This window comes from Lampetra planeri, chromosome 24 (genome assembly GCF_965212315.1).
Source record: "Lampetra planeri chromosome 24, kcLamPlan1.2.h2, whole genome shotgun sequence".
NCBI classification, from domain to species: Eukaryota; Metazoa; Chordata; class Hyperoartia; order Petromyzontiformes; family Petromyzontidae; genus Lampetra; species Lampetra planeri.
The window spans coordinates 4308036-4324149 of record NC_136130.1 but is presented as its reverse complement, the minus strand read 5'-3'; the positions used below and the strand labels follow the sequence as shown (position 1 = coordinate 4324149).

General features: G+C 45.7%; 1 protein-coding gene across 1 annotated transcript in view; it reads right to left on the bottom strand.

Moving 5' to 3' along the window:
* Nucleotides 1–15293, bottom strand: part of STIL (STIL centriolar assembly protein) — a 29461-nt gene extending 14168 nt beyond the window's left edge. The window contains 9 exon segments of the mRNA XM_078605423.1: nt 609–753; nt 1497–1583; nt 2195–2278; nt 3301–3551; nt 6917–7107; nt 7648–7763; nt 10275–10382; nt 11033–11138; nt 14971–15293. Of these exon segments, the coding sequence (XP_078461549.1) occupies nt 609–753; nt 1497–1583; nt 2195–2278; nt 3301–3551; nt 6917–7107; nt 7648–7763; nt 10275–10382; nt 11033–11076 (1026 nt within the window). The 5' untranslated portion in view covers nt 11077–11138; nt 14971–15293.
* Between the last annotated feature and the right edge of the window lie 821 nt (nt 15294–16114).

The window sequence follows — 16114 nt, the reverse complement described above, 5'->3', positions numbered from 1 at the left end:
TGCCTCTGACTTGGTATGGTGAGTAAATTTGTGACTATGTATGTACTATCATCATTAGCCATGCTCTATCCACTGCTGGATGAAGCTCTTCCCAAGTCGTCACCATCCCACATGGTCTCTTAATGCAAAATTGTATCCAGCTCCAGCATCAGCTGACATCATCGCCCAATCTCCGCGGTGGTCTTGTGTGGATACTCACGAGGGGATAAAGGAATAGGTACAATGTAATAAATATATGCACAAATGTGTGAATGTGGATATGTACAATAGTGCGTGGCAGTGATTAACAACACTGCTATACAGTACAATTCAAGTGACGCGAGTTGTATTAATATTGTATGTATGTTGAACTTATTTCCGACGATACCTAGCCAACCATGCTAATCGGAGGTACAATAGCATGTGAATTTGACTTGGAATCTGTAAAATAAACACAGCCTGAAATGAGAAAATATTGCAGCAGTGTGGTCAACACCGATACTGGGAAGATAGCAGAGGTCCCACATGGGGTAGACCCGGCTGCATCTGACCGTGGCGACCTTAACAGGTGCTCACCAACAGCACTTTGCTTCGACAACGCAAGAGTACGGCTGCGCGTGCACACACACCTTGAAGACGTGTAGCGTCTCTGAGCAGGAGTATAAGTTGAAGTCCAGGCCTTGGCCGGAGGTGAGGCTGCACTCGTAAAACTCGGGTTCGCTGTGCGTGAGCGTGTACACGAGCAGCAAGCATCTGCTTCCCTCCGCAAGCAGCCTGCGGTGGGGGGGGGGGAGAGTCCCGCAGTGTTTCAGACACGAGTCCCAACCAAGGGGTTTAGTGTCTAGAGCTATGCGTGTGTCAGCGCCACAGGGTGTGCGTAGTAACCCACAAGGGCGGCGGGGGACAGCGAGTGTCACAGCCACATTTGTCACAATAACAGGCGAGCATAACAACCACACGTGTTACCACGGAGAATGTCACAACCGGCAAGTGTCACACACCACAGGATGAGTGCAACAACCTCAGAGCGAGTGTTTCGTGTTTATCTTTTTCCACATTTTCATCTCGACTGTGATTTTGGCATCACGTCACAAGGATCCTTTGTCACAAAACAAAGGATCCATTTGGGTCTCTTACAGAGCAGTGCGACCCTTCATGAAGAGAATGACCCATGGATCCATTCTCGTAACCTCTCGTCCACGTTATAGGGGTGAAAATGTTTCCAACCCACTCCATCAAACCAACATTTTAAATTCACAGAATTAAGCCAAATTAAGTGCAGAGCATAATGTTGTAATGGTTGTTTTGCCCTGTTATTGGTGATTGACCATTAAAGCACCACACTCTAGAGCCAAGTTTAATTACAGGTGACTGCCTGGATTAGAACACACAATGCTCCGAGGTTCCAGCTCAGTGCTCTGACCTGAGCCACCCTAAAATGGAAATAATAAACACAATGCTCGTGAAAGTACGTTGTTACAAGATATTTTGTTCTACAGCGAGCTGTAACAACGCACCTCTGGCGGATGAAAGTGCCGAAGAAGAATCGCAGGCAGCATGCCCACACGTGCGGATTCGCCACGTGCATCACCCCGCTCACCCAGCTGTGTAGCACACAAAACAGATCACACGCCAGATGTTCACAAGCCAGTGAGTTCACAAGCCAGCGGTTCACACTCCACAGGGCAGGGGTCGGCAAACTTTTAAAAGAAAATTAGCCGTATTTCTTGTTTTTGTCTTTGACCGATCTAGTTTGAGAGCCTCACCACATGCAGAGCTACTTGTACACACACACAGCAGGTAAACAGCAGATGACAAACACAATCCGACTTCAATAAACAAAATAGGTGATTGACTAAACTGCATATATTTAGTTTTTTTGTATTCTTTAACAATACAGCTTGACTGCACAATTTGTTATCACCAAGACATTCCAGTGGCCTATTCCCTACCACGTATAATTAATTACCTTTACATTAAATTGTGTTTAAGATTAAAGTTTTTTTTTTACAGCTGCCCACAAACGCGCAGCCAAAGAGCCGCATGGAGAAAGCCAAAGAGTCACATGCGGCTCCGGAGCCTCTGGTTTCCGACAACTGCTCCAGAGGTTCAAGCGCAAGCATTTGTTCGCGATGTACCGATATGCGAAGCGCACTGAAAGTATTACACAACAACGATAACTTTCACGAGAGAGGTCGCCCCTCGCGTCACTCACATGCCGACCAGTGGGAGACTCTGAGCCTTGGGGTCCGACTCCAAGACGAGCAGAAGCTTCCGTGTCTGGTCCATTGTCAGGAACCTGCGTCACCGCACACGATGGTGAGAGTTCAAGAAGCCCCACCTTCTCCGCAGCTGTACATGTCAGATACAGCCACCCCCATTAAGTGCCACTTCGGGTGCCTTTTTTGTTGTTGTAAATTTGTCCAATGTTTTCAACAAACCAATGGGCAAATAAAATGCTCAAAAAGCCCAAGGCTCAGGAGGATTTGTATGTGTGGAGTGCCATTTTCAATCCACTGCTGGATAAATGTTTCCCCACCCCATATCAGTCATATGTTGCCATCCTCATGAGTGCGGGTTGGTCGACCCACACAAACACCCAAACAAAAGCCATGCACCTAGACACACATACCCACACAAAAACTGATACACTCACACACCAGCTGTACACCCACACTTACACATAATGGTATAGATCACAAATACAGCTGTATAAGCCGTTGGGGCGAGTGCTGATAGCGAGCATCTATAAAGGCTGGGACGGCATATGAGTGGGTGGGTGGCAAGCACCACAAGCCTCAGTCACCCCAGTACTGATGTTTATACACCATTCAAGCATTGAACTCCCATACTCACCTATAAATCCCTCCAGATATAAACAAATAAAATCACACACCGACCCACACATACAATACCCATAACCACATACCTGGCCACGCAGCTACTAATAACCACACACTAGCACGTGAACGAAATCACTCGCACACCAACCAATACACACGCAAACCCATAAACCCACTCACTTTCCAACCCACACATCCACCAACACCCACCCACACACATGAACCCATGAAATTGCACACCCAGACACAACACCCGCCATTAGCCACAAAGCACCGGTGATATCACCACAATGGTTGTGCCAGGCTAGGTGCACTTTAAGGCCAAGTCAAGTATCGAAGGCCCGCAGGAACACATGCTCGTACATCGTCCCATACAAACATGAACCCATAAGTATATACGGGGTGAAGAAAGGTACGTATGTTGAACTTCTTTCGCACCGTAGGTAGCCAACAATGCGAATCGGAGATGAGGACTCACCCAGACTTGCACGCTGCCTGCACCCTCGCGATGCTCGCCGGGCCTGCGAGGTTGCGTGCCAGGGCGGTGGGAATGATGGGCAGCGGCCGCACGGGCGTGGCTGAGACGGTGCGAGCCACGACCACGGCGGCCAGGCTCAGAGACAAGGCGAGGGCCCCGGGGCCCGAGGGAGCGCCTTCCAGCACGGCACGCGCCAGCAGCAGCCGCCCGGGGTCGGAGGCCTCGCGAGACGATGCCAGCTGATGCAGAGACTGGTGGGGGTGGGTTTTGTGGGTGGTGGTGACGGGGGAGGCACATAGGAAGAGGAGGGAAGAGGCGAGTTGAGGAGAGGTGAGAAGAAGGGGTGGGCACGATGGCAATAGTCGTGGTAAATACCATTATCGTTATGAGCAGCAGCATGAAAGTTGCAAATAGTAGCAATATTAAAGTACAGTCTTTCGCATATACCAAAAGGCATCCTCTGGTCTGACACTTTGAGACGAGGCTCAAAAGAAAGCTGTCTCTGGTGTGGACCAATCAGTTTCAAGGACAATGCATATATTATCAGAGTATGTTTTTTAACAAGCATTGTGGTTAATGCAGACATGATTCCTTGTAAAAAGGTTTCAGTTTGGCGTTTTAACATCTTAACACCTGTTTTGTTGCCAGAAAAAAAGGGAAAACCCTATTATCATGTTTTTGTACTGGCATGACCCTGCATACATGTATATACTTGTCGAGTGATTGACAGCAGAGGGCAGTCCGGCAAAGGTCATTGTTACACTGTACTTCTATGCTCCCACATTTAGAAACCCAAACTTTACCAAACCCGCCTCTCACCAGCATACTGCTGAAGTATGAAGTATGGTCAAATAAAGCTCACATAACACACAAATTGCATATGAAATGCATCATTACTAAAAGGGCACATAATATCACGAGAATGTTTGAAAAATTAGTTCACAATATTTATACGTGCGTCCAAACGGTCCCGCCAAAATGTACAACGAAATAATGCCTCCCTTAATGCTTCCTTTGTTAAGAGGGGGGTGATTAGGCATGTACAGTAGAGGGTTGTGTGTGTGTGTGTGGGCGTGTATAGTGGGGGAAGGTGGTGTGGGAGTGCTGTACAATCTAACCTTCCCACAGCAACCATATGCCGCTCGAATACACGGGGAAAAAAAAACCACACGCACAGCAGATTGGCGTGCAGCTTTGTCAAAAACGTGTTAAAAAATGCATATTTATGCTGAGAACACAAGGGGTTATTGAGTTTCCGAAAGCTGTTTCACGAACCAAAAGGATTAATCCTTAAATTTTACCGGCGTCAAACAATTTCCTCCCCACATTTGAAGACGCAACGCACACGCAAACCCCTGGCGTTCACTAAAAAGGTGCCTTAAATGTCACATTAGTGGGACAATTCCTCTGAACCCTTGTAAAATTTCTGACCCTGCCGATCACAAATTCAACTTAACCTCAAGCCTTTGAGAGAACGGCGACCTGCGCCGGATGCTTAATGGGGTGTAAAAACAAAACGGTCCGCGCACAAAGGGCCAGTCACAGGTGACACCGCTTAGCTGAAAAACGTTAACAATCGGCTTAACGACTTGGTGCAAGCCGATACGCTCTCAAACGCCACGGCACAGCTGGTGCCGATGATACTGGGAATGGATTCGCGCAGGAGGAATGGCGAGGGTGTGGGGCGGGGAGCTCACGTGTACAACGTGTTTTCAAAACGAAGGCTGACGAGCAATTCATCACGCCGTCTGCTCGCGCGCATCGTCAATCGAAAGCCACTCGATCCGATTCACGCTTAAGTGTGACCGTGGAAATGCAATGATGACCGTCACGCCTAAGTGTGTGTGCGTGCACGCGCGCGGGAGTCGCTGTTTATCCCCGTCTGTGATGTGCTTTACCTGCTGTTCTTTTGTGTCTCATTGTTTCTCGATTTATATATTTTATCCCAGTGAGTTTGTATTCTCCTCGGGTTGTGTTTTATAAGGTGCTTAGAGATGACGTGGGATTTAATCTCCAAACAAATGCAAATCTCTATTCAAATGTTTTGCCTCTCACGGTACTCGTAATGCATCAATCCATCTAGTTCCCGCACACGACTTAATTTAATCTATCTTCGTTTGTAGTGTACATCCTCTGAGACTTATTAACTCATATGGCTGCAATTCTATCATTTGTCTTGACCACCAGGCATCATTCATTCGAGCAGTGTGACCTGACCAGCCTACATACTCTTAACATCCAATGTGATTCATAATAGAGGTTTTTGGGTCAGATCGCGTTATTTATGAATGTGTCGTAACCCTCACCAAACCCGACACGGCTAAACAGTAAAAAATGTGTCACGTTTTTCAAAGAACAAAATAATTCACTTCATTAGCCCACCGGTGTGTTGAAAAGAGAATCAACAGCATTTTAAAATTTGAGTACGACGTTTCGCTGGTAATTACAATCAGCTTCATCAGGCAAGAATGGTGAAGCTCTCCTGTTGCTCCCGGTCTAAAATTGAGCAGCAGCAGGGTGACGTCATCATTTAAATAATGCGATCTGACTCAAAAACCTATATTATGAATAATATTGGTCGCGAAAGCCTACGTGTTAATCCAATGTGATGTCTAGAACTTATATTCCTTAATCCACGTATGCCTTTTCCCATATCCCAGCATAATTCCAGGTATTCAGATCTCCATGTATTCCATGCATACGTTTTAGATCGTTCCATTTCTTTGTCAATGTGCATATTTCAGATCCACATGTTATCCATGGTGATTATGATGATACTCGAGTGTAAGTTCATGTCAGAGTATATCACTGCTCACACAATTGCTCGATGTTGCTTACATCTCCTTCGGTGGGTCTGAACTTCTGGTTAAGACTCCACATTCTCATGGAAGGGACTAGTGTCTACATAAGACTTAGTTTGATGACGGGGGGGGGGGCTGAAACCCAGAATTTAACTCAAGTCTCTCAACAGCACCTGTGACTAAATCACCTGGAATGCACCCAATCTCATAAGACTCAGAAGCCAAGCAGGCTTAAGCCTGGATCACACTTGGCAGGGCGACAACCATGCAGAGACAGGTTGTCGTAGTACTGCAGCGCTATGTGATGGGCGGCAAGCAGCAGTGCATCAAAATCCAGTGTTGTGCTGTACTTCTCTGCTCCCACATTCATGCTCCCTGCCTTCACCTAACCCGCACTGATGAGAATTACAAAGTATGGTCGAATATCTCCAGCAGCCCACATGGCATGAGGAGACCCTTTTCCAGCAGTACATTGACAAAAGGACTACACAAGGATTATAATTATGTATGTTTGTAAAAATGTGCATTTGCCCGTGAGCTCCTGCCAGCTAGCGTTCAACACTTCACGTGGCCTCAAAAGTGCATAGCCTGGCACAAGCGCCGCGGTGACATCACCGTCACTTAGTGGCGAATGGCGGTTGTTGTTGCTATTGTGTCTAAATCTATATATATATACCTATCTCCCCATTGCTGTTCCCTCCCCATTTACGTGTACGTCCCAACATGACCAATGCAACGCCTCTTGACACGGCCAAATTAATTCAAAGCCCTCACCGAGCCACCAGGCACACATCACTTTTACTGTTTTCACTCACCTTGAACGCGGCCAGGAAGTCATCACGGCTGTGCATGGCGGTTTTATCGGAGCCTGCCCGGGTGGGTCCCACGCACATCGAGATGAGGAAGTCTCCTGGCAGAAGAGCAGTGGGCATCACCATACCAGGTCCACCTGGAGTCTCTCGCCCCGGATCGAACCTATCCACCGTCACGGTGATGCCCTCTTCGTCTGCCCGAGGAGGAGAGAAATTATTTGAGTGTCAGTGCATGAAACGAGTGGTACGGATGGGAAGCTGTGGTGTATGAACACAAGTTAACAAATGTTTTTTGCAACTTTTGTCTTTAACGCTGCTAATTATGATTTCTAACATTAACAGACATACAGCACTGTCTTACGATGACATCTTCAAATATTAACAATGTCTCATAACACGGTCTAATTACGATATCTGTTAACATTAACATTGCCTTATAATACTTTACCATAACATTAATACTGTCTATGTTGAGGACAGTTGATGGCAGTGCAACAACAAATCCATTGCTGTATTTTTATTAATCTTTTTCAGAATTGGTGTCCCCACTCCTGTACAAAACCTTGAACCATAAATGCAATCCATGCAGTGGCAAAACGTTCTTATAATCACCAAACCCTGATTTCAAATTATCGACAATCTACCTTTGCCATGTCTCAGTTTGCCAACTTAACCTTACTCACCACTCCCATATAACCTCCCCCCCCCCCCATGGATGCAGTTCCCATGCTTACCGTTATCGATGGTGAGGGAGCCAATGAGGAACGCAGACTGAGGCTTGCCTCTGAACTGGTTGGCATGGCGATGAGCTAGCCGCAGCGTCTTCTCAAGAATCAGCAGCCGAGGATTCCTTTGGGATAGAGTGATAGGATGTTATCTGTGCTGGGTACTGACTCGGATGGATCAAAATACCAAATTGCTATTGGTAATGCTGGCTATCTGTTCATTTTTAAGACAACCCAACATGTGATTATGGAAACGCCACTCAGACCACCGACCACATAGATGTTAACCACCCCTCCTGGTATATAGGTCGTGGGTTTGATCCCGACCCTGACACCTGTATATTTTGAGTTTGCATATTCTCCCCATGGTCGCCTGGATTTTTCTCCGGGCCCTCCTGTTTTTCCTTCCGCATTTTAGAAACATGCTTTTAGAGTATTTGGTGGCTGTAAATTTCAACATGATAAGCCACTTCGTTGAGTTATCATTTGTAGCCAGGTCACTTCTTAAAAAAAGCTACATAGCTCAGTGGGCCTGACCTGGTAAATATATTTTTTATAGCTTTTTTATAAACCCATGTGAACTTTGAAGATTGAATGGCAGCATCAAATGGATCCACCCCACATCAACTGAGGTAATTTCCTTGCCAACTAATCTAGGAATGCATGAGCAAGAAATACACCGTAACTCTTGTCTCCCTGCTCGAATGAAAAATGGATATATGACTTTCACTAATAACCAGGTAAAAGCCAAAGGATAATGTAACATTTGAAGGAAGATCAAAGGCATGCTGCTCATCTTCTTGGGCAATCCTGAGCCGAGCAGTGGAAATTCCATATTCCCATGATGGGTGCTTGTGTAGTGGTGGTGCGGACGCGCGCCCGCAGTGAGAGATCACGGGGCGGCGCGGGGTGCGTGGTTGGGCACGCGATGTAGGCGTGGTGTTGACGCGCGCGCCGGGAGTGAGAGATTACGGGGCGGCGCGGGGTGCGTGGTTGTGCGCGCTGACACAAGGTGGGAAAGAGGATCGTGGGCAGCGCGCAGTGATTGGTCAACTGGGGTGGGTGCTCTCAGCGACGTCCGCATGAAGGACTATAAAGGGGGACGCGCGGGAGCACTCGGGAAGTTGTTAACCAGTCGAAGACCGAAGACGGAGTTCAGAGGTAGGCCCTGAGACCCCTAGTCCCGCTGTCCTTGTGAGGGCCGGGGCCCTGTGTGGCTCGGAGGCGAGACTGTGGGACCCGTGGTCTGACGTCCCTGTGGACCGAGACTGTGGGACCCAGAGTCGAGACGGACACCCCGGCTGGGTGTGTTCCGAGAGGCTACGGGGCGTAAGAGCCCATGTGGGTGTAGCCGGGGGAACCCTGTGGGTTAAGGCTGGAGTTAGCCACCCGTGTAATATAAGTTGGTGTTAATAAAAGAGTGTGCTACCCGTAAGGTCGTCTCCCGCCAAGTTCCTACATTACACTTGTATCTCAATGGAATGACCCAGTGTACGTTGTGGGCAGCAGAGGGCAGTGCTGTACTTCTGATCTTCCACATCTATGCTCCCCACATTCACGAACAGCCACAACAACCGCTAAACACCACTAAGCGGCGGCGATGTCACTACGGTGCTTGTGCCAGGCTATGTGCACTTTAAAGCCACGTGAAGTGTCGAACGCCCGCTGGCAGTAGGTCACGTGACAGACCCAGGTGCCATGGGTTAACTGACATTCCCGAAACCTGCACTGACCAGTGTGAAGTATGGTCAAATAATCTCCACGATCTGTACAACATGGGGAGGCTCCTCATCCAGCAGTGGATTGACAAAAGGCCTGCACATGCACTGTGTTAATCACAAGTGGCTGAAATCTGGTTTCAAGTCCAGGAACCTGGTGGTGCTAGCTCAATATAAGATTGAAGGAGTTTAGGAATTATTTCCGTCCCTAACAGACGGCGCAAAATAATTCTCATGAAGATGATCCAATATGCATGAAACTTTAGAATTTAGCCGTGTTTCTATGAGGCTTTTACAGGAATGAATAAAGGCCAAATTGATCAGTGGGTTGCCGAAAACTTTGGAAATCAAAACTAGAGCAAAAATTACTGTTTGCAAATATACAAACGCATATTGCGCTCAAAGATACCCATTGGCTTCCGTACCGCGAATCCATTACTTCTGAATACAATTGCATGTTGGAAAACGTTTCAGAATCCATGTGTATGCAAGATTTATCCGATTTGTTTTTAGGCTGCAACTGGTGTTAATCGAGTAAGAATAAATTTACACTGGTTGCACCATTATCAGGGGAACAACCACAGTGGTGAAATGTTAACTACCTCGCCCGGTATACACCAGAGGTTGTGGGTTCGATCCCAGCCCTGTCGCCTGTATATTTGGAGTTTGCATGTCCTCCCCGTGGTCAAGTGGATTTTTCTCCGGGCCCTCCGGTTTTCCCCTCCACATTTAGAAACATGCGTGAAGAGTATTTGGCTGCTATAAATTTCAACTTGTGAAGCATTTCATCGAGCTATCATTTGTGGCCAGGTCGCTTCTGAAAAAGAGCAATGTAGCTCAGTTGGCGTTACCTGGTAAAATTAAAAGTATTTAAACAATCAGAAACATCACCCACATTTGTGACAGCTGGGTTCGTACCTGAACTGCGCCATGTGCAGACAAACTGGCTTCCCCTGCGGCGTGGGGTCCCAGAGCGCAGCGTTGCTCTGGGGAAAACTCAACGGCATCAAAGCTCCGTTGCCGTTCCTAAAACAACAGAACGCAGAAGCCGGGACCGATGAGCGATAAGGCTGTTTGCATTGCCTCCTCCCCTGCAGCACACCAGGCGTAGTATTTTAAAAAAAAGCTCAGTTAGTGTTGACAAGTCACCGTGATAAATTGGTTGCGACGCTTAAAAGTAAAAATCGTTAGCAGCCCCGAGCCAACGGTGAATATTCCACATTGAAGGTGGGAAGAGCCTCTCCATGGCAAACACTTTTTACTTTGCGTTAACTAGGACTTGATCTTGTATACAAAGTGCTCTTGCCAATAAGGTCTGGAAACTCAACAGTGTTTTGACTAAAGCTATATGAACAGGAACTTGAGTGTTATTCATTTACAGTCCATTTTCTAAATCAACTACTAGATGAAGGCCTCTAGAAGCCATGTCAGTCATATGGGTTATATGACAATATTTCACCACACTGGTCAATGATTGTTGGGGAAGGGGTGGTGGTGGTGGGGGAGGTTGGCATGACCGGTTCGGATATCACTCGCCACTGATATTCGCCATGGCCCAGAATCAAACTCAGGATGCCAGATTCATATCGCTTTGCACAATCAAACAATCAGCGAAATAATTTAAAATACTGTAATATAACTATACTGATTGAAAACATATTAAAATATTGCATTACTTCCTGCTTTTTGACTTGTCCGTTGCAAAGTACGCCGACTCCATGATGGACTCTGGCACGTTTAGAAAGCTCACCGGAATGCTCATTGTGCTGCAGTAGCACGCACCTGTGAAAGACAAGCGATTTAAACTAACAAACTCAACGACTCGCCGAGCTCCATTTGCTCCAGTAACATTTTCCGGCTTGACAAATTCCATTTAAGTTGGCTTTTTTTTAAGTTTGCTTTTTCTTCTATGCTCAAACGAGCATTGACCGTTGCTCATCTCATAAACGCTGGCTAATTCCTCTGTTGGGGGAAAGATTTTTTTTTACAGAGGAAAACTACTGACTCTCTGCAACGTGGTTCTTGTTTTATGGTCGTAAGATGAATTTATGGGCTGAGCCGACACACCGACCAGAATGTTTCCTTGTATCTTTCCATAGGGAGTCGAATGCTCTGCCCAAGTCGTACCAAACTAGTTCGTAACATAATATTGCATGGAATAATTCAACATGTTAGTGGAACCTCATAACCTACCACAACAATGCTATCAAGGAAAACTATATACAGATTTGTAAGGTAACTGTAACAAAGACAGAAAAAGTTAAACTGAAAAAGAATTACAATAACTTAAATTAAACTGCTAAAAATCTAATTTTAATCTCACCAATCTTAATTTAGGAGCTTTCGTGACTGCAGGAATTATTCTTTGGTTCTTTTCGGTTAAGTCACGTCTAAAAATAAAATAATAAATTAAAATAACATATTACGACGTTTCGATTGCAACACAAGCAATCATCATCAGGTATAAAAGAAATAGCATTTTTTTTGTTGCTATTTCTTTTATACCTGATGATGATTGCTTGTGTTGCAATCGAAACGTCGTAATATGTTATTTAAATGTATTATTTTATTTTTAGACGTGACTTAACCGAAAAGAACCAAAGATTAATCTCACCAATATGAAGTTATTTACAATGCTCGCCATATTGTAAGTTATTAATAACCTAGGTATGTGCCTATTGATGTGAAAAATATTTTTCAAGTGAGACCATGGTTTAAAAAAATCAGCAACGTACAAAACACAGTATAAACGTCAAATTTTTCAACAAAGAACATGACAGTAGTCTATACATTTAGGCATTTCAAACATATTCATATTACATTCAATACCGAATTGAAAAGCTAACTGAAGATTGCCCGAGACATAATATTTTCTAAACCGAATTGCAGACACCATAATATATTGTAAAAGAGCAGCAGCACATTTTAAAACAGACCTAAGAAGACACAGGCCGTCTCTTTTATCCAACACGTGTTTATGTACGTAAGGATTAAAGTGGCTTTGTCAAGAACCAAATTTGGGCTCCTGTCAGAGCTACGTACACATTTAGCAGGTGTCAACAGTCACCCAAACGAATTGGGCCCCACATTTAGCCTAGACGCTGGAATAACTGTTTCTGCCGAGGTCAAATCAGTACCAAAAAAAACTGCAGGTTAACGATGTCAAAGCAGTGAATTATTTTCTTTACGTGTGCGCACACATAAATTCAATTACGCTTTTCAAGCGAGCATCTCTCTCTCTGTATGCTCAGTCTGGAAAATAAATAAATAAGAAAAGCACCGAGGCACATTCCCCAGAATTTTAACTGCGTGTGGGTTTTAAAACGCAAACGGCTGTAACAACAGCTGAATAAACAAATACGGCACGCAAACCTTGCCCCAACGACGCCGCCAAAATCTAGGCCTGCGGAGTCCCCCACCAAACTTCACGGTGGTGGCGAGATGTTAACTACCCCGCCTCGTATACAGAAGGTCATGGGTTCGATCCCGACCCTGGCGCCTGTATATATGGAGTTTGCGTGTCTCTCTCTCCCCGTGGTCGTGTGGATTTTTCTCCGGGTCCTCCGGTTTTTGCCTCCACATTCAGAAAAGTGCGTTTAGAGTAATTGGCTGCTACACATTTACAAATGCTAAGCCACTTCGTTAAGCAATTATTTGTGGCCAGGTCGCTTCTGAAAAATAGCTATATAGCTAAGTGGGCATTACTTGGTAAAAAAAAGGTTATTTTAGACTCTAGACCGCTGAGTAGCCCGGCATGATACCTTAAATATACAGCTAACAAGATTCTCGCAAAAAATAAGCTGCATTATGTAAAGACATTGTTGATATATATGCAGATATGGGGCAGTTCCAATCATTAGGAAGCCTCATGGTTACATTTTCAATCTCGTCTTAAACAATACACATAGGGAGCATCTATATTTTCAGAAAACATGCCATATTTACGAAGTCAACGGTTGGACACGCAATCACGAAATTGAATGCACCATCATCGTCATCCCAAAAAAGTGGACTATTTACTTTTGAATTACAGTCCTTAATAGCTGACATACTAATCCTAACTGGAAATCCGGTTCATAATTAAAACATAATTTTACCATATCCTTAAAGTGTCCGAGATGTACATCCGAAATCATGGAACTGGAGATATGCAGCAGCGTAAACTCGCATGGGGTCCCTTGCCCCCCGCCCCAGCCCCCGGTGGCCAAAGCTACGAGTTGGGGTCCCTCTGACAATTACCATGAGACATGGATTCAACAACAGTGCGAAAGAATAAAACACTTGTGTAATGATGTGATTAGGCAAGAGAAGCCGCGATATAAAGCAGCCTAAGTGCGACCGTGCGAGACAAATCAAATATTGGGGTCCCCACCTTACCGATTGCCGCACCCCCTGAGCTGATAAATGTCGTTACGCCACTGGAGATACATAATAACCTTTAAATTGTGCTGCTTATAATAGTGGAGATACATTATAGCCTTTAAATTGTGCTGCTTATAATAGTGGAGATACATCATAGCCTTTAAATTGTGCTGCTTATAATAGTGGAGATACATCATAGCCTTTAAATTGTGCTGCTTATAATAGTGGAGATACATCATAGCCTTTAAATTGTGCTGCTTATAATAGTGGAGATACATCATAGCCTTTAAATTGTGTGGCCTAGAAGAGAATGGCTGGCACCTCTGGCTGTTGACAGTGATTGACTTTTGACATTCATGGACTGTGGAAACTCAACAACATAAAAAGTAATTGTTTGCACGAAACATTAGTCTGACAGTTTAAGTAAAAGTCCTAGTTTTTTTTCCTGCTCAAACGAGCGTCTGGGTGGTATACTGCACTGAGTGATGGAAATTACGCAGTCCCATGGGATGATTAGTCTATGAACGTGAAGATCCCTGTCAACTTCCTTCAAAGTGATAGTCATGTTATCAAATACACAGCCTACGTCAGCTACATTGTGACAGTATCGGAGAGCATTACACACACAATTACACAATGTAAAGGGTTATACAGTATTAGTGATAACTCAACGTACATGAGCCAACGTGCATACATTATAAACAGAATGACAAATATTTGTAGAACATATATGAACGTCTAAGCAGAAATTTCACATTCTAATCACGAGCCCGAGTCCATTCCAAACACAATTACACTATGCCACACAGCACTGTTAATGTACCTTTACATTGTAACGTTGGCATCTTAAGAGGTCAACGTGGTTTTGCAACTCTAGGACCAATTGTGGACATTCCACATTGCTCTTAGGAGAGCCGGTTATTCCTCGTGATATTACACGAAACCGCATACGCAGTAGAAATAAACATATAATTGTTACTGTACCTGTGATTTACAATTATGACAGTCTACTGTGTAATATTACAGTGTGACGGGTGGAGCGGTGGGGCAGTGGTTATAGCATTGCATATAGACATGTATTGTACATCTACGAGCGATGTAGGCTAGTCTTCATGCTATTATGTATCCACCCAAATCAGACTACTTCTTGCATTATTATACGCAACTGAACACGCATTTCCTTTAGTCTGAAGCCAACAAAACAGGCATTTGCCGCATAAGCACGAATTCAACACAAGCAAGCATTACTTACCCTGCTGCAAAGTGGTCACTTCACAAACATGACAATTACGGCCACAATTCAAACAATAACAAATAGCAGCGGCCTCGCCTCAGACGTAAAATCCGAAGCCTGCCTGTCGCCTGAGCCGAAGCCTCGTTAATTTCTAAATCTCTTTTGCGTAATGCCCCTTAAAAGGCGTACAATTATTGCCTTGTAATTTACCGCGGAGCTAGAAAGCGTTTAGACGAAGGCCGAGGGGGACGACTTTGCGCTGAGGGCGTCAGCGGGAGGCGCGGCGGTTTAAGCGCAAACAACGGCGCCTGGAGGCGGCAAGAGGTGGCGGGGGAACCGGATCCCGTTGACTTCAATGGGGCCCGTAGAAGAGACTGGGAACCGGATCCCATTGGCTTCAATGGGGCCCGTAGAAGAGACTGGGAACCGGATCCCGTTGACTTCAATGGGGCCCGTAGAAGAGACTGGGAACCGGATCCCGTTGACTTCAATGGGGCCCGTAGAAGAGACTGGGAACCGGATCCCCACTGGCTTCAATGGGGTCCGTAGAAGAGACTGGGGAACCGGATCCCATTGGCTTCAACGGGGCCCATAGAAGAGACTGGGGAACCGGATCCCGTTAACTTCAATGGGGTCCATAGAAGAGACAGAGGATCCGGATCCTATTGGCTTCAATGGGGCCCGTAGAAGAGACTGGGAACCGGATCCCCACTGGCTTCAATGGGGTCCTAGGAAGAGACTGGGGAACCGGATCCCGTTGACTTCAACGGGGTCCATAGAAGAGACTGGGAACCGGATCCCGTTGACTTTAGGGGGGCCCGTAGAAGAAACTGGGGAACCGGATCCTATTGGCTTCAACGGGCCCGTAGGAGAGACTGGGAACCGGATCCCATTGGCTTCAATGGGGTCTGTAGAAGAGACTGGGGAACCGGATCCCGTTGACTTCAACGGGGTCCATAGAAGAGCCGTCCATAAATGACGTCACGCACCTGGGGGGGGGGGGGGGTCAGACATTTGTGACGATGTGTGACGAGGGAGGGGGCGGGTTTGAGAAATGTGACGTCTCATAAAAATGCGCATCTTTAAATAAATACTAGGAAAAGTACCCGGCGTTGCCCGGGTGAAAAATATATTTCTTAATAACCTTACATATATACACAGA